Source organism: Vespa crabro, chromosome 1, assembly GCF_910589235.1.
Source record: "Vespa crabro chromosome 1, iyVesCrab1.2, whole genome shotgun sequence".
NCBI classification, from domain to species: Eukaryota; Metazoa; Arthropoda; class Insecta; order Hymenoptera; family Vespidae; genus Vespa; species Vespa crabro.
The window spans coordinates 24,047,423-24,067,559 of record NC_060955.1 but is presented as its reverse complement, the minus strand read 5'-3'; the positions used below and the strand labels follow the sequence as shown (position 1 = coordinate 24,067,559).

General features: G+C 40.1%; 3 protein-coding genes across 15 annotated transcripts in view; 1 reads left to right on the top strand and 2 right to left on the bottom strand.

Annotated features, from left to right (window-relative positions):
* Positions 1–2,323, top strand: part of LOC124422622 (octopamine receptor Oamb) — a 51,460-nt gene extending 49,137 nt beyond the window's left edge. For 11 of the 12 annotated variants that reach the window (XM_046959387.1, XM_046959356.1, XM_046959376.1 and 8 more), the window contains 2 exons: positions 186–518; positions 1,040–2,323. In XM_046959387.1, coding sequence (XP_046815343.1) covers positions 186–518; positions 1,040–1,198 — 492 coding nt within the window. In that variant the 3' untranslated portion in view covers positions 1,199–2,323. The remainder of the gene's footprint in view (positions 1–185; positions 519–1,039) is intronic. The other variant, XM_046959433.1, reaches the window with a different exon arrangement.
* Positions 2,010–17,221, bottom strand: LOC124421616. Its single transcript, XM_046956998.1, has 5 exons — positions 14,567–17,221; positions 12,096–13,201; positions 5,276–5,517; positions 4,477–4,784; positions 2,010–4,251 (listed from the first exon to the last, which is right to left on the bottom strand). The coding sequence occupies exons 1-5, from the start codon at positions 14,576–14,578 to the stop codon at positions 3,781–3,783; spliced, it is 2,139 nt and encodes a 712-aa protein (XP_046812954.1). The 5' UTR covers positions 14,579–17,221; the 3' UTR covers positions 2,010–3,780.
* Positions 17,222–17,421: 200 nt separating this feature from the next.
* On the bottom strand, positions 17,422–19,452 carry LOC124422666 (serine protease HTRA2, mitochondrial). 2 transcript variants are annotated; one of them, XM_046959452.1, is made up of 7 exons: positions 18,991–19,452; positions 18,743–18,866; positions 18,576–18,662; positions 18,268–18,459; positions 18,041–18,191; positions 17,807–17,978; positions 17,422–17,699 (listed from the first exon to the last, which is right to left on the bottom strand). In XM_046959452.1, exons 1-7 carry the CDS (start codon positions 19,380–19,382, stop codon positions 17,540–17,542), a joined length of 1,278 nt encoding a protein of 425 aa, XP_046815408.1. In that variant the 5' UTR covers positions 19,383–19,452; the 3' UTR covers positions 17,422–17,539. The 2 variants fall into 2 exon arrangements, with proteins under 2 accessions (XP_046815408.1, XP_046815417.1); XM_046959461.1 differs by having other exon boundaries at positions 18,743–18,861; positions 18,991–19,133.
* Between the last annotated feature and the right edge of the window lie 685 nt (positions 19,453–20,137).

Below are 20,137 nucleotides of genomic sequence, written 5' to 3'. Positions count from 1 at the left end.
CGGCGGTCGTCGAGAACGTTGGGTTTGGACAAAAAAAAGAAAAGAAAAAAAAAAAAAAAAAGAGAAAAAAAAACAGAAAAAGAAAACAAAACATTAAAAATAATCGTAGAGTCTAATGTATGTTTTTATTGAAGCACGAAAAATGTGAGGTTGAAAAAAGAGAAAAGGAAAGACGTCTGTCACAGGTGAAGAGATTTCGAATGGAGACAAAAGCGGCAAAGACCTTGGGTATCATAGTCGGTGGCTTCATACTCTGCTGGCTGCCATTCTTCACGATGTATCTCCTACGTGCGTTCTGCCCGAATTGCATCCACCCAACCGTCTTCAGTGTACTATTTTGGCTAGGATATTGCAACTCCGCGATAAATCCTTGCATCTACGCGCTCTTCAGCAAGGACTTTCGCTCGGCCTTCAAGCGAATAATCTGCAGGTGCTTCTGCAAACGGCGAGCCAACACGTTACGGCGCGGTAGCGACGGCAGCCAATTGGCGATGAGGTGGGAGGAACAAAGTTACAAGGCGCGTTTTATTAAAGAGTTGATATCACGCACCCTCGACGTTGAAATCGTGCCCCTACGACATCTCTAACCTCGTCGGCTTCCTTAAAATTACAGCCGTATATATTAAGCCATACGCGCGAAGCTCCAATATTCTTTTAAAATTTCGAACGGAGAAGTGAACAACAATTTGTGACCACAGTCGTCTCTTTCTCTCTCTCTCTCTCTCTCTCTATCCCTTTTTCACCCCCACCCCTCTCTTTCTCTTTCTCCACGGTTGTACAAAGAAGCGCATACATACATGAGAAACACGGTCCAAAATGTTACAATTGTAAGAGAGAAAAAGAACGCATATCGATGAGTGTACGTATGTGTTTCTCTCTCTCACTCTTTCACTCTCTCTCTCTCTCTCTCTCTCTCTCTCTCTCTCCCCTTCTCCGATCGATTCTCTCGACTCTCATCGAATAATCTCCACACTCGAAGACGGATTGCGAAAAATGATTTCTCTCTAATCGAGCACGTTCTTTTATTTCGATCCCGCAGAAGCGAGAGAAGTCCAAGTTATACAATGCGTGTGCAGCAGCAGGGCGTTTCCATGGACGACTCCGACCAGGATCCCGGATCAGAACCGACTGTACATTCGACGAGCGAGTCCAGATGACTCTAACCAGTCGGAGCTGGTGCGCACCGCGTCACCTTTGACCGCAGAACTTCGACGATCAGGATACATTCGTCCTATAAAGCCTGAGACCCTTCTCTTTCTCTTTCTCTCTCTCTCTCTCTCTCTCTCTCTCTATCTATCTATCTCTCTTTCTCTCTCTTTCTTTCTATCTCTATCGCTATCATTATTTCTCAATTTCTCTTTCATTCTGTCTCTCTCTCTCTCTCTCTCTCTCTCTCTTTGTCCCAAAAAATGGATTCGTTTAAACGGAAATTTAAACGATGCGAAGACAACGACGATTGTGAATAAAATAGCAACACAAATAATGCGATAATAATCGACAATTGAATACAGCGCGCGCGCGCGCGCGCATACGAGTAATTGCTCGAGAGGGTTGGGTATCACGAGAAAGAGGGAGAGAAGAAGTGGTAGAGAAGGAGTTGGAGGAGACGGGGAAGTGGTGTCCTAAAACACGCGTTTACTTTAGATGTCGTAAGTATTATTATAAATGATTATTATATCGTCATCGTAAGTTCTCGAATCGTAAAGAAGGAGGTATTCTATGGAGACATTGATAGGTATATAACCGCACATACACGTGTTGTACATATCACAAAAGATTTCGTGTATACACGGTGAGATAATGTTAAGTAAGATTAAGTCAAAAGGCGACAGTCGTTAACCTTCTCTACGTCTAAATGGTGTTCGTTGAATCGTGCAAATCGTGTGTTCTCCTCCAGCCGATATATATACATGCATACATACATACATACATACATACATGCATGCATGCATGCATGCATGCATGCATACATACATACAAAACTTACCTTTTCTTTTCTTTTCTTTTTCTTTTCTCGTCCAAAACGTTGGAACGTTTTTCGCATCGATAGATATTTCTTTCTTGCGAAGAAAAAGCGAAAGAAAGAAGGAAGAATAAAAGAAAGTCCTCACGCTTAAGAGCAAAATACACTTGCAATTTCTTTCGACCGATTGCGTATTATGCAAAGGGAGAAGAAAAGCGGGTAGAAAAGTTAGCAGCGAATATAATATGCGCGATTAATGTATTATGTGATATACCGTATGAATAACGTTACGAACGATTGCAAGTAAACAATATGAATACGTGCGAATAAAGTTCCGAGTCCATTGATCTTTTACCGTTAGATTTTCTCTTTTTAATTTTCTCCGTACGTCGTCACGAGGGAGATCAAGGTACGTATATATTCACGTATTTGTAACATATGAGAATAACGATTAAAAAGCGACAAATCGATATTTAATGCGTCCCGCGCCATGTGTACCATAGATATGATACTTACTGGCATACTTATTAAATGCATACAAAACGTCAAATGGCACGAATGAAAAATGGAGCAAAAATGGTTACGACGCTGAAACGTGTTTGGATTGTTTATCAGCGACTCGACAAAATCTTAATGATTCATTAATATCTTTGATTACAACCTCTAATTTAACGTCTATTAGAAATAATCTAAAAATACACACAAAAATACACGCCAACGTTATATAATGCAAATGGAAATATTACGGATATATATATATATATGTAGAAACATGCAAGTGTGTGTATATTATATTTCGACAGGTGCGCTTGACGCGTTGACGTCGTTCAATTGAATTTGATTCTCTTCCCTGTGCTTCACCTGTAGCTTTCGATATCATAATACTGTCACTGAGCAGAATATCAAACAGATTGATTACTCCGAAAATAATGAAAGTAAAATTGTTACGGGTTCAAGATTTAAAAGATCGTTCAACCTTTCGTTTCGATTTATTTTTAATAATTTTGTTTGTTTTCAAGGAATCAAGCTGTTTTCGATTTAATCGTTTATAACGACACCTGTAGTATTTCCACCGTGAAGCGGGGAAAAGAGAGAGAGAGAGAGAGACAGATCGATAATGTTAAACTATTTCCGAGAGTGTTCCATCTCGTTATCGCCAGCGGCTACGCTTCGGTGCCTGGCATTTCCATGTTATTTCAATGTCCAACGATGGCAATAATTATCCATATTGTTCTGTGAAATGTGCGAAACATTACATCGTGCTTATTTCACTTCGGGCAATAGATTCGATATGACGAAAGAGGGTTTAGCCCGCTTTTAGTCATCGTATTCGGGTTTCGTTCAATGATCCCTTTTATCTTTTCTTTTTTCTTCCCTTTTTCTTCCCCTTCGGAAAAAAAGACTTATTATTAGAAGGAAGACAGAGTGAAAGAAAAATCGTTCGAGGACACAGTTTCGAACATATGTATATATTTGCTAAAGTAAAATTATTCTTAAACATAGTTTATCATTAATTCCAAAATTAATTACGATAATAATTTGGTCGAATTATAAGATCACCGTTACATCGTGATACGATGCGATACTGATCACTTATACAATCGGTTTTTACGGCAGTAAAAAATCGGAGTACCGAGAGTAAAAGGGGTAACCTTCAATGTTGCGTATTCTATTTGATATTCTAAACAAGTATTATTAGATTTTCCGTAGAGAGTAGATCATTTTCATTTCATTTATTTACTTATCTATCCTTTTTTCTATCCTTTCTTTTTAACTTTTCGCTCGTGAAAAAGAAAATAATATCTCTATGGGCTTAGTTATTTCGCTTCCGGTAGATTCGTAGCAAGCACTCTAAACCCATTATGATCGGCAACGTAATGGACTTGTTGCAAAATACCATTGGGATCTATGTAACTGTAAGCACCCCTCGTAGTTCCGTCCAAGGATCTTGACTCCGTTTTTGCACTGGAATCGCCGGTGTAACTGTAATCGTATTGGCCCAAAGAATCCTGAGTATGATGAAGCGAGCTGTGAAGTAATCTGTATGGTAAAACGGGGAATACGTATGGGGCAGGCAATGCCACGGTCCTATGAACGTTTGGCATTTGTAGGAATTTTCCGATCTCCAATGCATTCGGATTATCCGATTCGGATTGTCCTTCGTCCTTCGCCGAGGTGTCCCGAACGTTCAATGAGCTTGGAGACGCTTGAGAGAGCGTTGGATCCGGCTTCGGAACTTGAATGTTGTCGGCTTCCGCTTGAGACAGTAGGAATGGATTTTTCGTGCTCTGTACGGAAAAAGGTTTATGCAAATAAATAAATTTCATTCTCTTTTCGTTTAATCGATTATCGAAATAAGCGAAGCTCTTTTTTGTTCTAACTCGAGAGATTTTGTTAAACGCACGAAGAATATTTATTTTCTTTATTAAATATATACGATAAAATATCTATCGTATTTTATTCTACGAATAGAAATGTTTGAGAAACGCTGGTACGGCAGAGACGTATTTTACCTGAATCTCTCGTTCTACGATTTTACTCTCGGACGGTTGTAACTGTGCGTAACTGACATACGGAGGTAAGATCTTATAGGATAGAATATTCTGATCGTTCCAGTTCGGTCGATCGGCCAGCTGCGATTTCTGCAATTCCTCTAAGTGATTTCGCTTGGCTGCTGCTACTTCCGGGGTGTCTTCGATCTGATCATGCTCGTTCTTGGGCGCTTCAGGAAGATTACTCGCGCTAACTCTAAAGCCATTTTGATCGTCCGCGGTATACGAGATGGTTTGTAGAATTCCGTTAGCGTCTATGTAGGAATAACCTTAGAAGAAAGGAGAAACGATATCGTACAATTTTCTTATCCGATTAAATAATCAATCGTTCTTTTTCCAACGTTAGTAACAAGTCGGTTGCGCGTGCGCACGAATTTATATCTCTTGCATAAGTGTTTATTGCGCCATATCGTCGATGACGAATAATCATTGACGAACGCGTAGGTAGTCTCTCGTCATACTTTCAAATAAGAATGCATTCCTTTAAGGGAACGATTATTCACCTACTATCATCCGGTGACAATTTTTTCTCCCTCTCCCTCTCTCTCTCTCTCTCTCTCTCTCTCTCTCTCTCTCTCTCTCTCTCTCTCTCTCTCTCTCCTTTCGACATAATTACCTACATCGACGAACTCAAGGACGAATATAATATTTACTTTCGCGCCTTTTATCGATCGTTATACGACGAAAGACGAGTATTGGAAAATCCATCAATTATCGGGGAAAAAATTCGGCAGATACGGCCTACGAATGGACGACTTACCACCCTGAGTGATTCCATTCAGATTAGACTCCGTCTTAGCGTGATGCGGTCCCGTGAATGAATATCGATAGGATCCCGATCCATCTTGCACGTGATATTGTCGTAACGGCGAGATGCTTCCTATGGGACTGACCCAAACGTTTGCTATTGGACTGCTTAAGGAAGAACCGAGCAATACGCTGAACAGGATCGTCTGAAAAGCATAAAGAAGAGATTGGCTTAATCGATTAACTGTTAATTGTCACGAAAAGGAAGAAAGTCTTCGTTACGCGCTTTTGTCCACGAAATCGACCTATGGAGATGAAAAGGAGCTAACGAGGAAGTTTAAATACGTGTCGCGTTAAAAAGCGAGTAACTCGAAAGTAACTCTACTAAAGATTCGTTCGATCGAAGGATCGAAGTATTCAGTAGCGAACAATGAAAGAGAGAGAGAGAGAGAGAGAGAGAGAGAAAGAAAGATGGGACACCCTTAGAAAAGGGCACGTACGAAAATGACAAAAGAAGAGCAGTAACTATACGGTACGAGTTCCTCCGACTTTGGAAACTTCGTCGAGTTGATTTTCGTGAAACAATTAAGACGGTTTCTCTCTTAGCTGTGTTGCAAACAACTTTCCATGAAAGCTAGCTAACTCTGAATTGAACGTACTCGTCTTTTCCCTGGCTTTAATTCGATCGATCGATCGATCGTTCGACCGAACCCTGATATGCAAAGATAATTCAATTTTCCTTCTACAGACAGTCGAAAATAGTATTTTCAACGAGTAAACGTACGAGTTATAGTCAAATACGGAATATCGACTTTTTCCTTTCTATTTCTTTTTTTTTTTTTTTTAACGTCCAAGATGCGTTTGTGGTTTTTTCTTTGTTTCTTTTTCCTACGCTTATCACTCACGCTTATCATGATGAAGTCGTTACTTTTTTTTTCCCCCTCGTTATTATTTACTTCCCCTGTCACTTCTTATTCCTCTTTTCCACGTGTCCGCGTAGAATATAATACCCCGCGGGCTTAGCTAACGTATATGAGAGTGTGAGCTCTCGGTTCCATCCTCTTATATAGGAGGATCCCCAGGTGAATCTCTCTCTCTCTCTCTCTATATATATATATATATCTCACTCTCTCTCCCCGTCTCTGGTTGCACTGCCCGCAGCAGCACGAGCCACTCGCGATGCCCCACCAGGATGACGTGTACCTGGGCCCTATGAGGGCCCTATGAGGAGGGCCTATACGTTTCTCCCCTCAGGGCCGCCCAAGGCCACAAATCAGCCAGAGTTCGATTTCCAGGCAGATAAATCAATGTTTATAGGTCTACCTATATATCGTGGGACGTTGATCCTTTCGATCCTTCGAAAAGCAAATCTCTTTTTCGATCTTTCAGATATTCGTATTGAATCGAAAATAATAAAAAGATTACAAATAGAATATAATTATAAGATCGAACTAATGCACGAATCGACATTATAATAATCTCAATTATTTGGATAGATTTGTAGTCGAACGATTTTTTTTCATCGGTCGACTTTGTTATGCGAACTGTAAATAAATGTATGAAAGAAGGAAAAGGTATTGAACAAATAGGTATTGAAATAGTATAGAATAGGGTAAAACATTTCTGAAACGAAAAGGCTAGCGGCATGAAAACGTCGGTGGGGTATTAAATCAGATACTTTCCTTGCCTCCCATACGTGTATCCCGTTTCATAGAAGGACTGGGAGAATATCCCGCACGTAGAAAATATTTCCATATCGCATTGCGTAAATTAGAGGAGGTCGGAATTTTCTCGTTCTTATTGTTAGTACCACGGTACGGCACTTAATCCTACGACGTTAAAGCAAGAAAGAGTGAGGGGGTTGGTATAGGATGTAACGAGTTCATCAATTCCATTGGAATTACTATGTATACTTGTGTAGTTGTAACTACAACCGCGGCGCGAGTTGAATTTCTTTTCTTTAAAGTTTTTAACGAGCACGTGGGCGAGAGATCGCGTTGGTTTTGACATTGGCACTTAAACGCGACTCCCGTGTCAAGTGATTTCTCGCAAAGGATACGTTTCGTTTATCGGTTTTCCGATAGCCTTCTCTGGTGGCGGGATTCATTTGGTTCTGATTACGTTTTTTTCTCTACCGAGAGGAATAGAAAAATTCTGACATAATATGGATATAACGAATATATAACGTAATGAACCTCAGTAATGCTTATTAAAATAAAAAAGAAAATATTCCAATTGGAAGATATTTCGAGGTAGGTCGATCTACCGTGCAGGAACTTGTAGGGAGGACCTTAGAAGGGCTCTCGACGGCTTCTTTATCGTCGATACCAAGGCGAATACTCTCTTCCATCCTCGTAAAATCTTCTTCTTCTTCTTTCTTGTTTCTTAGCCGGTGTGTATGATTCGTGTACAGAGCGAGCAAACGCGCGTCCGCGCTCGCGGATCCTTTAATGTCTTTTTCTCTCTTGGCGATATATAGACGTATCTTTGTGCGTGAACGCGCACGCGAAAAAGACACGCTCATCGTGAATGTTCGAGGCGGCACGAAAGATCATCCGTTCGGTCCATCGGATGGACCAAGCGAATCGGTACCGGAGTCGGACTTAACCCGAAGAAAAATTGGCGGCTCGCAAAATTACGGTGCTGCCTCGTTAAAGTGTTACATAAATAATATACCGTGACGCTATAATTTATGAAAATGCTCGTACGAAATCTCTCGAGCCCTTCCGCGGACCCTTCGCGTGCCTACGCGCGAAACGTCGCTGTAAATCTGCTTGCACCAGTACGACCTATGGAATTCGATCGATATTTATTCGTTTTCCTCTTTTTACATCAACATGTCGGAGAAAAAAGGAAGGAAGGAAGAAAAATAAAGAAATAAGTCGATTACGAAGGATGAAATTTTTAATCGCTTATGATCTTAATTAAAACGTATCGATAATTAAATTATTCCCTTTTTCTCTTGGAATCGACTCGAGGAGGTTAAATCTTTTATCGAACGGCACGATAAATCGTGTACGAGGAGGAACGATCGAAACGAGTTTGAGAGAATTTATCGAGAATTCGGTGCTCGAAGGCAAAACCATTCTCCTTTTACGGAAACGTGAATTTTTCTTTGGCGTTATCGTGTTCGAGCGTGTTTGAAGGATCGTCGACCCTTTCGAACTACCCTCTCTCTCGATTCTTTCTTAACGGAATAAAAAAAAAAAAAAAAAAAAAAAAAAGAAAAAAGAAAAAAAAGGAAAAAAAACGATCGAACGCGAGACACGCGATTTTGTAAGTAAAGTAAATTCGTGAGGGAAAGAATTCGAAATTATCCTAACGGATGAGAATTTATTAACTAATTTAACTTTAGCGTCGAAATCTAATAGCTCTCTCATGCGGGCTCGGTGTATCATCCTTCTCCTCCCCCTCCCACCCAAAGTGAAAACTTCTCCCTATATTACACGCATAGGTATTATACTCGTAGTTGTATTTATTACTACGTACGTACGATTAATCGAATGAAATTACAGAGAGCGTTATTCGAAAGATGGCTACACGTGCGCGTAATTGCGAACGAAGGAAAGAATAAAGGAGTGGGGGTACGATAAATAATATGCTAATTAGCCGGCCCGATCCAAAGACGTTCTCGTCCAAGTAGTGACTCGCGATAAACAGCGTGAATCCACGATTAGTTTTCTGCCTTTCTTCCTTCCTTCCTTCCTTCTTTCCTTTCTTCTTTCTTTCTTTCTTTCTTTCTTCCTCCCTTAGGAAGGCCTCGAACCCGATCGTGAATCACGATTGTTCCGCGAGAGCGTGTACTACAAGGAAGAACTAACATCCGATCGAAGATTACACCGGCTAACTAACGATTCCATTTGCTGATTGCTCGAGAAACTTGCAACGAATGCCTTCGGGAGCTTAACGCGAGCTTTGCGAACTCTTTGTCGAAACGGTCGTGCTTATTTCGACTACTTCTTCGACTACTACGAGACGATGACGGCGCGACGTACGCACTAATTAATTAAGATCAATCGAAACTTCGATAAGAAGTTTTCTTGTTCCTTCACTCTCCCTCTCTTTCGATCCTCTTCCCTTTTCTTTTCTCTCTCTCTCTCTCTCTCTCTCTCTCTCTCTCTCTCGAGTAAGTTAACGTAACGCTAATGAGACGATTTTAAATAGCTTATGTCCCCATTTAAATGAACATTATCTTCTTAAGATAATTGATATTCTTTTTAACGTACGGCGTATTCATTTCGCACATTCCTACGTACGTGTAAATTTGAAAAATATTTCATTCGATCGGGAAAACGAGTTATTCAGGTAGAAAAAGTATACGTCTATGATACTTGATACTTTTAGTTATCAAACTATCCTAGGATAACAATATAAAGAGGAAACAAAAGATCTAGATTATCTGAACATATCGATACTGGTATTGAATTTTCATAAAACGTTGCCTGGTCGTATAATACCTCGGTCAGGTTTTCTCCGTTAGGTGCATTTCTGACGTCAACGTAGTCAAAGTTTCGTATAAACTGTGCAAATTTGTGATCTCTACGCAGAGAGGGAGAGAAAGAGAGATAGGTAAAGAGGAAGAGAAATAGAGAGAGAGAGAGAGAGAGAAAAGAGTAGGTAGTCTCGCACCAAGAACGTCGCGGGAATCATTATACTCGTCCTTATCTGCGTCGCATGCGCTAACGCATACGGAGAGTACTGGGTATAACATATGCAGACCTTTTATCAGAAGGACGTTGGACGTTTCTATTATCGCGCGGGAGAATCGTCGTCGTTCCTTTCTACCTTGGTACGTCTAAGCCAAGTCTCCTCGTTTTATCTGGCATGACCGCATAAACAACGGTACTCGCGAGAAAAGAGAGAAAGAGAGAGAGAGAGAGAGAGCAAACTACGTTGACTTTGCACATCGCGAAACCATGAAAAGCTCTCTCCACTTCCGAAACTTTAACATTTCATTACTTTACTATTTATTTCTATTATATTATACTGTAATATAATGTAACAATGGAATATGGAATATTTAAACGGGAATATATCCTCTTGTTTTTGCGATATACTTTTATTTGCTTTTAGATGATTAGAAAGGATCAAGGTTGACATAGGAGAGGCGAATTACAGCCGTCGTAGTCGGCATAATCTACCGATCCGTGGTACAATCCACGCTGGACTGTTTCACCGAGCCATCCGTTATGGACACCCACACGCCATAGTGCAAGCATATGCAACTTGCGCGAAAATAAGAAGGTTGAGGCCTTCCTTGGTGACTCGTGAAACGAGTATCCTCCGGTAAAAAGAGAAGGAAAGAGAGAGAGAGAGAGAGAGAGAGAGAGAGAGAGAAAGAGAACGAATGGTATGCCAGGTGGAGGCGAACTTTAGACGCGTATTAGGAGATATTCCACGGGGCTCTCGAAGCTCTACGCGCGTCTAATCTTAGCTTCCTTGGGTTCGACGACCCGATAGGACACTTGTCGCAACTGTCCGACTCGGAGATTAGATCGATCCGACAAAAGGTCTAAGGCTCGGGGAGTACGACGAGGAAACCGGATAAATCGATTCTTTACGAGCGTCCCTAAGAGAAATATGGCGAACAACTTACCGAGAAAAAGGGAGAACGATATTATTCCGACTTCGATATCCATTTTCTTCGATTATTATCACTCCGCGTAAATTCATTCCTTCGTATATTTACGTGATATAACGATTATGTATACGAGCAATATAATATTATTTCGTAAATTTATTCACGTCCGTTAGAATAAATTACGAGAAGACGAATAATTAAATGCGATATTTTGTAATTATCAAAAGCGTAAAAAAAAGAAACAACAACAAAAAAAAAAAAAAAGAAAAGAAGAAAGAGAAGAGAAGGAAACAAAACAAAAAGAGAAAAGAAAAAAGGTCGGGGAAAAATGTGGGTATTATTGTGAAGTAAAGCGAAGGTCGTCGACTACGTTCGAAGTTTCGAGGCCACTCGAAATCTTGGCTTTCCACCTGCTGCCGGACACGAACACGCCTATGCCTTCTTCCTTTACATACATCTTCCGCGTCGTTATCGAGAAAGAGAATAAGGAGACCGGTCGTTTAACTTCATTTAAATTCTCTAAAGTCGCTTTCGATCTGACATAGCTGAGAAAGAGTGAAAGACAGAAGCGAGAACGACTCGTCAAATTAAGATCGAGGTCGGCGACTGTCATAAGAGATTTCCGACATTTCGGGTTCTCGGGGTAATCGAGACGACTATTATAGCACGGATACGATTGATTATAAACGGTCGTCTCTCAGAATTAGATGTCCTCGAAGTCAGATTACATTTTTCATAGCCATATATACATATATATATATATATATATATATGTTTATATACATATATATTCGATCGTCATGTAAAAGAATGTTAAGTAGAATATTAATGAGAATCGAAGTGATTTTATTTATCGAGCGATCGCGAAGCTTTAACAATGATCCGATGACATCGACATGTGCTAAATAATACATCTGTACGTATGCATGCATGTGTGTATGTACATATATATATGTGTGTGTGTGTGTGTGTGTGTGTGTGTGTATGTATGTATGTATGTATGTATGTATGTACGTAGTTAGTAGAAATATAAATGACAGGCATTAGAGGAAAGAACGAACTATCGATCGATCGAAACTCTCCACCCTCTCTTCTCCCTTCTCTCTCTTCCCCCCCCCCACCCGCCGATCTCCGCGACGTTACGACGATCCTAGAAAAGCGTTTCGATCGATAAAATAAATAGAAAGAGATTCCCAAAGAGCAGTTTTGAAAGAAATGAAAAGACGATACTTAAAAGTGTCGCGCGATTTACGAGGATCCTATTGCTTCGTCTTGACTCTTTTCTTTATTGATATCCTCTCGTAAATTCTCCGAATCGTCGGCGCTTTCGATTCTTTGACTCGAATGAATCTGCGTACGATATTGCGATGATCTCGCGATAGGGATCGCATGATAAAGGGCGGGCAACTCGTAAATACTTGGAATCTCGTGCTTGTCACTTAGGTGAATCTGCGTGACGCTTTGTGAGGAAACGGCCGTGAGAAGGGAAGGTCGATGCTCCAGGATCGCGACCGGCTCAGAAACGAGCGGACGAACTTCAGCGAGTACCGGCGTTTCGATCTTGACAGCGTCCTTGCGTCGCTCCTCTCCCTCCAATCCGAGATTTCTATGGATCTTTATACGATTTTGATGATAATCGTTGTCGGTTAGCAAGGCTACCGATCCATCGGATATGATCAATGGAGTTTTGATCACTTCCGATTTAATGGGATCGATAAGAGGTAAAACGGGGGCAGCAGCCTCGACGGTGACTGCATTGGCAATCGGATCGACACCTTCCGTACGAACGTCCTGATGAATCCTAACTTGACTCTGATGAGACGTTGCCGTTGCTAAAGATCCTGGAAGTAGAAAAGTTGCCAACGCTCCGTAGGGTTTATCGTTCGAATAATCCTCTTGCTTGTTGCTCTTCGAATCTTCTTCTCGATGTTCTTTTCTCGTCTCTTCGGTTAAGCTACGCTTTCGACGAGCGCTCGAAGATTGCTCCGACGACGTGGCTCTTGCTTGTTCCTCGAATAGTGCCCTCTTAGCTAAAAGAATCTCAGCCGTTTCAACGGGCAGATCGTTATCCGTCGGTAGATTCGTCGCCGCAACCCGGAAGCCACCCTCGTCGGCGACGTAGAAAACTGACTGTAAGATACCGTGAGCGTCGACGTAGCTGTAAGATCCTCTCGTGACTCCATCGGGACCTTTGACTTCCTCCTTTGCCGAGGGTCCACCGGAGTAACTGTACGCGTGCTCCCCGGTTCTCGTGTCCTGAGACTGATGGTACACCGGAAGTGGATCCGCCAGATAGGCGTACGGCACTAGAGTCAGCTGCGAGCACGAGGCCACGCTCAGAATCGCCAGAAGTACTATCTGAAAATGTATTCTCACTTTACTTACTTTCTTCGATCTCGAAAACGCTAGAATAATAGATGATACTCGATAAGACTTTCTCAACTTTGTTTAAAAACACTCTATTTATTTTAATAATACGTTTGAGACCTTTTAAAAAACGTTGCTTCGATTTACTCGTGAGGATTTAAGTATGGATTTATCTCTCTCTCTCTCTCTCTCTCTCTCTCTTTTTCTACAACACCGATTGCGAATGAGAACAGATTTATTTGCTCGCTCAGTAAATTCTTCTCTTTTCTCGCAAAAAGAAGAAATTTCTAGAGTGTCGTCGAGTCGTGCTCAGCTTTTTAGAATTCCTTTCGTGGAGAGGTCCAAGAGACACTTTCGGATTCAAGTTGGGTAGATAGCCCAAAGAGAGAAAAAGAAAGAGAGAGAGAGAGAGAGAGAGAGAGAGAGAAAGAGAAAAGCGAATTTTAGGTCCGAGCGTTGACAGTACCGAGGGGGCTACTCTTTCCCTTGAACGCATGCCGCTTGGGGTGAGTTTATACTTGCATGAGTCTCCAGAGATTCAACTCTCTTTACGACCCAATAAGACTCGTATAAATGTTCTCGGACCGAGAAAAAGATAAAGAAAAAGGAAAAAGGGAAAATATCGAGAAACGATCTTCTTACAAATCGAATGCGATTCAATAACGATCTATAAAGAGATCCCTTTTAACGATCAATAAAAAAGTGTTAAAAAAACACGTGATCCAATGAAATATTCTATATATCTTGTACACTATTATCTATCTCTTCGCTCGATCTATTAATTCCATAACAGGAAAATATTGAGAGAGAGAGAGAGAGGGAGAGAGATGCGAAACATTCTGTGAATTTGAGGGAAATTAGAATGGGGAATAAGATAGATAGGTAGGTAGATGGATAGAGAGAGAGAGAGAGAGAGAGAGAGAGACAGGGACAGACGTAATCAGCGGTCGAAGTTTCACGATCCCCATGTACTCATATTTACACATTGCGGATGGCCGCACTCGTGATTGGAATAGCCGATGTTTGGTCGTCTGGATTTTGCCACGATTTACAGTTTATCCCCGTCGTATTTACTTGATCATATATGTAGACTCATAGTTGAAATACGACGATATTTATATACGACGGATGTTACCTCGACTTTCCTAATTGCTAAAATGTAGTTTCGTCTAATTAAAAGTTGTTGATTTATGATACGAAAGTCTTGGCGGAAATTTTGGAAAAAGCAGTCACAGAAATTTTCAAATATTCGCTTGAAATTGAATAACTTTTCTTAAAGTAACATAAGCGAAGTTTAAAACTAATTTAGAGGATCGTTCCGGAGAAGAAAGTCAGTGAAAAGATCAAAGGACTCACCATTTGCTGCATCTTGTAACAAAATCGGCTTCTCTTCCAACCTCCTTCTTCGACGAAGGACTGTTCGGATTATGCACCTTGCTTTCGATCTCGATTTGACTTATATACGTTGCCGAGACAAGAAGAAGTCGAGTACGATGACTTTGAACCAGGAACCAGGGGTATCCTCAGTCGAAGGACAAAAGCGAACGAGATCCGTTCACCGAATTCTTCCTTCTCGGTATCCCTCTCCATCCGGGATCGAAGATTCTGTCTCTTTCTCTCTTCCTCCCCTCCCTCCCTCCTCCCTCTTTCCCCTCACACACACACTCTCTCTCTCTCTCTCTCTCTCTCTCTCTCTCTCGCCAGACTGGCGTATAGATTTTCTTTGTCGCCTTTTGCCGGCAGTCAAACGGAAAAATAAGACGAAGACGAAGAAGAAGAAGAAAGATAAAAGCAAGAGCAAGAATATTCCTACTAATAGTAGCTATATAATACGCTCGATACTGAATTAATGTTATCGCATTAACTCGTATTCCCTCTCGAAATAGCAAGCAACAATAATGACGATTAAAATGGCGATAAAGGAAGCCTAATGAAGGTATTACGAAGTTATAATTACGCTTCGGATCAATAATGGTTAAACGGAGCCACGCGAGTTATCCTATTATATAATTTATCACATCCTTCCGAAACTTTCTATTAAGAGTTAAGATAGATATTAATTATCTTTAATTGATATTAACGTTGAACATTACCAAAAATTTTCTACGTCGTGTTTTATTCGCGATATTTCTTTATCTTTCTTCTTTTTTCTTTTACAAGATAATCATTTATTTGGGTTTTAAAGAGCTCGGCTATCGTGTTAAACCACAAACCGGAGAAAAAGAAGGACATAGTCTGATCTTTTTCTCGAGTTCCTTTACTCTACAAGCTTTCCCGAGGTCGTTCGGTATGACTTTTGCTAACGACGAGTATAAGGGATTTCTTATTTTATTTTCCTTCATTGTAAAGCCGCACGTAGGTAAGTACTTACATACTTACATGCGTCTACCTTTGATGGGCCACCAACGGTGCCATTAACGTCTCCAAAAGTTGCTATACATACGTAACTATAAAATCCAAATGCAAATGAGAATGTTAAAATCTCGGACGAAACAATTCTTCTTTATCCGTTCTTTTCTTTTTTATTTTCATTTTAAGAAAATGGATTTAAAGAAATTTGTACTTGAATCGAAGAATGTGGCCGATGGATAAAAGTACATTTTCGAATATAAAAATGATCGTACCGGATCGGACCGAAAAGAGAAAGAAGAAGATAATTCGTTCGTCCTTGATAGAAGTACGTATACATACTGTACGTGTTTGCACAAATTGAAATCAGTTAGTTGCATTCTTTTCTTTTCTTCCCCCCCCCCCCCTTTCGACAATACCAAACAACCGCAAACGGACGAATATCTTTCGTCCTAAACGTAATAAAATCACGCGTCCCTCGTCCTTGATGTTATTCACCGTACCTGACCCGGACATAACACTTGTACTTCGCGATGCAAGGTACTTTCTTACCCGCAAATAGTATATAATGCCGATCTCTGTGTAAAGTACGCTTGGGGGCGTGACCAATCTTCTAGCGAATTAAAGCCGAATTGATATTTATCTTTAGCCGAACATTTACCTATGAGATTCTTGGATCCTTCGCTTTCGTTACTACAAGGGTATACCTTTCTCGATAGCAACTACGACGTTGATTTTTATGAGGGCGTTTAATGATTCCGTCGAAGGTCATCGAACTCGTAAAAAAGAAAATCCAAGAGTTCGTTTAGCGAGCGTGCTAGTGGATTCGATCCTTTAAAGGGTATCTTTACAGGGTCATTCGTCGTTGGAAAAGCTCGTGAACGCGAGCAGGAGTGTGTAGGTGGAGACAATCGGCCGTGTATCTCGTTCATACCCTTTCTCTCTCTCTCTCTCTCTCTGTCTTGCGAGGAGGAGCAGCAGCGAATCCGAAGCCATCTCACGGATGTCTATTTGTTTTCGCGCTACCAACGACTGGACAACGTGCACGTACTACGTGGGAAGGGCTCGTGAGATGGCTCGTAGGCGAGGATAGCCGAGTCAAAAGCGTGGATAATCAGAGAATAGAATAACGTCGACGCTTTGAAAAAGAGGGTGTGGATATAAGAAAGATTAAAGAACTGCTAGGCGTGAATTAATGATAATGCCCTTAGGAACAAGACCAATCTATTGTTAGTTCAAGGGAGTCCTATATAAGTACCTTGAAAGAAAATGATCAATTGTTATCTCGACAATTTTTGTCATCTTCGAGATTTTTTCAAAAACCGATGACGAGAGAAGAAAAAGTTAAAAAAAAAAAAAAAAAAAAAAAAAAAAGAAAAGGTTCCATTCAAGGACACAGCCGTCGTTCTCCCTTATCCGTGGTATCCGAGAACGTAAGAATGTCCATCCTGGTAGGAAGATGCAAGGACAGTAAAATGATTCGATTTAAAAATCGCGAAGAGGTCTAGCGGAGCACACCCACGTCCGCACCGTAGATCCGGTCACATATTTGTGGAGGTCGCCTTATGTCGTAAACAACGCGAACGTAATGCTGTCCAGTCGAGAGACCACACCCGGCGTACATACGAGCACATAAACACCGAAGAACCCTATCGTAACTGGTCGTTTCGAGCGTCCGAGCTCGGCTTCGCATCGCTCGTCTTTCTTATATTTGAACCAGCGGGGTGGAAATGAAACAGGTACGTGAAAAATGATTATGAGAGAGAAAGAGAAAGAGAGAGTGAGGGATAATTATATCTTTTCTTTTTTTTTTCTTTTTTTTTCTTTTTCCTTTGCAATCAGTTAATTTATACACATGTACATTTTTCATTTCTTTTTCTTTCTTTTTCATCGACTTCTTCGTTGGTTCATCGCCTTTTTATTGAATCGAGGAATATACCAGGCACTTATATTATTATACTTTCCGTGTAACAAGCTTCTTCAGTCTTCAGGATCGATCATTATCGTAAGAACGTCATTCTGCCTGACGACCGTCAGTTTTAATGGACCGCAGCTTTCCAACGCTTTGTATATATTAATGGCGGCTAATACTGGTTCTTCGTTGACGTGCGTAATTATATCTCCCGCTTGCAAACCGCCACTATGTCGGAAGAAAAAGAAAAAAAAAGAAAAAAGAAAAGGAATGTATAAATATTAAGGATAATGAGGGGCGATAAATAATAAGATATCAGATTTTTAAATACTCACCTGTAAGCGGGAGAGCCAACGATTACTCTCCAAACAAATACTCCGTGTTTGATTATGTCTAAAGCAGAGCCCCTTTTGTGTTGTAATTCGAAGAGAATGTCAGGAGTAATAGTTAACATCGTTATACCCATGTACCTTCTTTTGGGTGCTTCCATCGTATCAGGAATGTTACCTTTAATGGAACATAATTATGGAACGTTGGATTACCATTCCACGTCAACTTAATTAAATTACCTTTGTTTTTTCTACGTATTTCAGCTTTTCTCAAAAACTCTTTCGCATAATCTATAGGTATAGCGAAAGAAATACCAGCGGTAACTTTCATGGCATTTATACCAATCGCTTCGCCGTTTAAGTTCACTAATGGACCACCAGAATTTCCAAACTAGAAATAAACATAACTTTTTATTATAAGAATGTCAAATATTTAATTGTTTTTATTCTTTTAATCGTTACTTAACGGTAATAGCAGCATCGGTCTGAATATACGTCAGGTTCTTATCAAGACCAAGTTCTTCGCTTGGTCTATTTGTACTGCTCACTATTCCGCTAGTTATTGTGTTACTCAACGACAAAGGGGAACCAATAGCGATTACAAATTCTCCTGGCCTAATATCGGCTGAATTTCCAAGTTTCATTACTGGCAAATTTGTCTGCAAATACAAACGATGTATTATTTATGCGATATATATACACATACGTAAGAGCAGTTATCGTCATGTCCAATAAATAAGGGATTGATTTCTAATAAAAAAGAACAAATCTGTACCTTTTTAATTCTTACGGTCGCAAGATCACTTTGCATGTCGACGTCCTCTATTACACCAGTATATACAGTTCCATCGTGTAGACGAACCTTAAATGTATTTACATGTACGACAAAGATATTTTTAGAGGACAATCTTTAGTGATAAAAGGACGTAACATTGTATCTACCTTTACTGAGGTACCACGTTTTTTAATGACAACATGAGCATTGGTTAATATCAAACCATCGGAAGCAACAATAAATCCACAGCCGTTACTAGCTGTGATAGGTCTCCCTGTGAACATATCTAATCTATTCTTAAATTAATTATTATAAAATTATTTCAACGGAATATACGAACCGACGCGCATTTGTACGTAAAAAAGAATAAATATAAATGACGATAGACGACGAACGTGTGATGTCGTTTACTTACTTTTTTTCATCTTTGATCTCTATGTACACCACCGAGGGTGCTGATACCGCCACTACGTCCGCTATAAAATTATATTTCTCTCTGTAATCCACAAGGCTCGGTGTAAAGATTGTCGCAGACTTGACGACGGGCATCCCGTAGGTGAAATCCCTGAATCGTTCGTAGATATCATTTCTTTTTTTGTACAAGAAATAACCGATCCCCGAAATGACTAACGTATAGGTTAGAAAATGTTTTCCACTTCTGCCATATATTCTGTTATCTCGTCGGCACAAATGTTTACTTCTTACTTGAGTGAACCGATCCGCATTGAGGGAAACGACAGATCGCATATGTGACAAGCAATCATTTTTAAAAATACTAAAACAGGCGCGCGACAGGAGAACAGTCATTTTTAAATTTATTACTCAAAATTAAAGTAGTTTTTAAGTATATATTACTGGAAGCACGTCTGACTTTAGCGACAGAATATGAACTGAACTATGGACAAAATATGAACTAAAGCTAAATGAGTCTATCCTATCGGTACATGAGCTTTCGTATGGGTTATAAACCTCTCGCGCTAACATTTGGATTGTCGTGTAACAGAAATTTTCCTTTCCAATGATACTTATCCATACGCTGGTAAAACTTATTTAAGCTGTCATTGAACTCGATAATATTTGCGATATCGTGAAAAAAAAGAAAGCACGACGATACACATTATAATTAAAGTTCCGATGTCAGTACGAGAATCCAAGTGACTGAAAAAGAAAAGAAGAGATCTACCCATCCAAGAGTTGTAAAGTTAATTATTTTCGTATAAGAAAAATCTTTTAAAGTGCATTGAAATATTCCAAGTTTAAATAATTACAAACGAATAATGAGAAACGAGTAAGATCCTAATAAATAAATGCACGTATTATAAATCAAAATTTATACGAGTAAATCTTTGAAGAAAAGTTACTCGTGCTCGCTCAAGAGTGCCCCTTTATAAATTACTTACGAATCGATAATTCGTACCAAATCGGACCTTTCATTCTCGATATGATTGAGTTGATCGAAGGGATTTAAAAATTCATTCGTCATTTAAGACGAATTCTGCGATGGCCATCAGAAGATTCTGATGAACGATTTAGGTTGAAATTTAGAGATGATTTTTTTTCCC

Excerpts from the sequence above, each read along its gene's own strand:
- LOC124421616 (XM_046956998.1), bottom strand. Across the intron at positions 4,785-5,275 it reads GAATGGAATCACTCAGGGTG|GTTATTCCTACATAGACGCT; the intron begins GTAAGTCGTCCA and ends CTTTCTTCTAAG. Across the intron at positions 4,252-4,476 it reads TCGTAGAACGAGAGATTCAG|AGCACGAAAAATCCATTCCT; the intron begins GTAAAATACGTC and ends TTTTCCGTACAG.
- LOC124422666 (XM_046959452.1), bottom strand. The coding sequence starts at position 19,382 with ATGACTGTTCTCCTGTCGCGCGCCTGTTTTAGTATTTTTAAAAATGAT. Across the intron at positions 18,663-18,742 it reads AACGTGGTACCTCAGTAAAG|GTTCGTCTACACGATGGAAC; the intron begins GTAGATACAATG and ends AATACATTTAAG. Across the intron at positions 18,460-18,575 it reads CGACCGTAAGAATTAAAAAG|ACAAATTTGCCAGTAATGAA; the intron begins GTACAGATTTGT and ends TTGTATTTGCAG.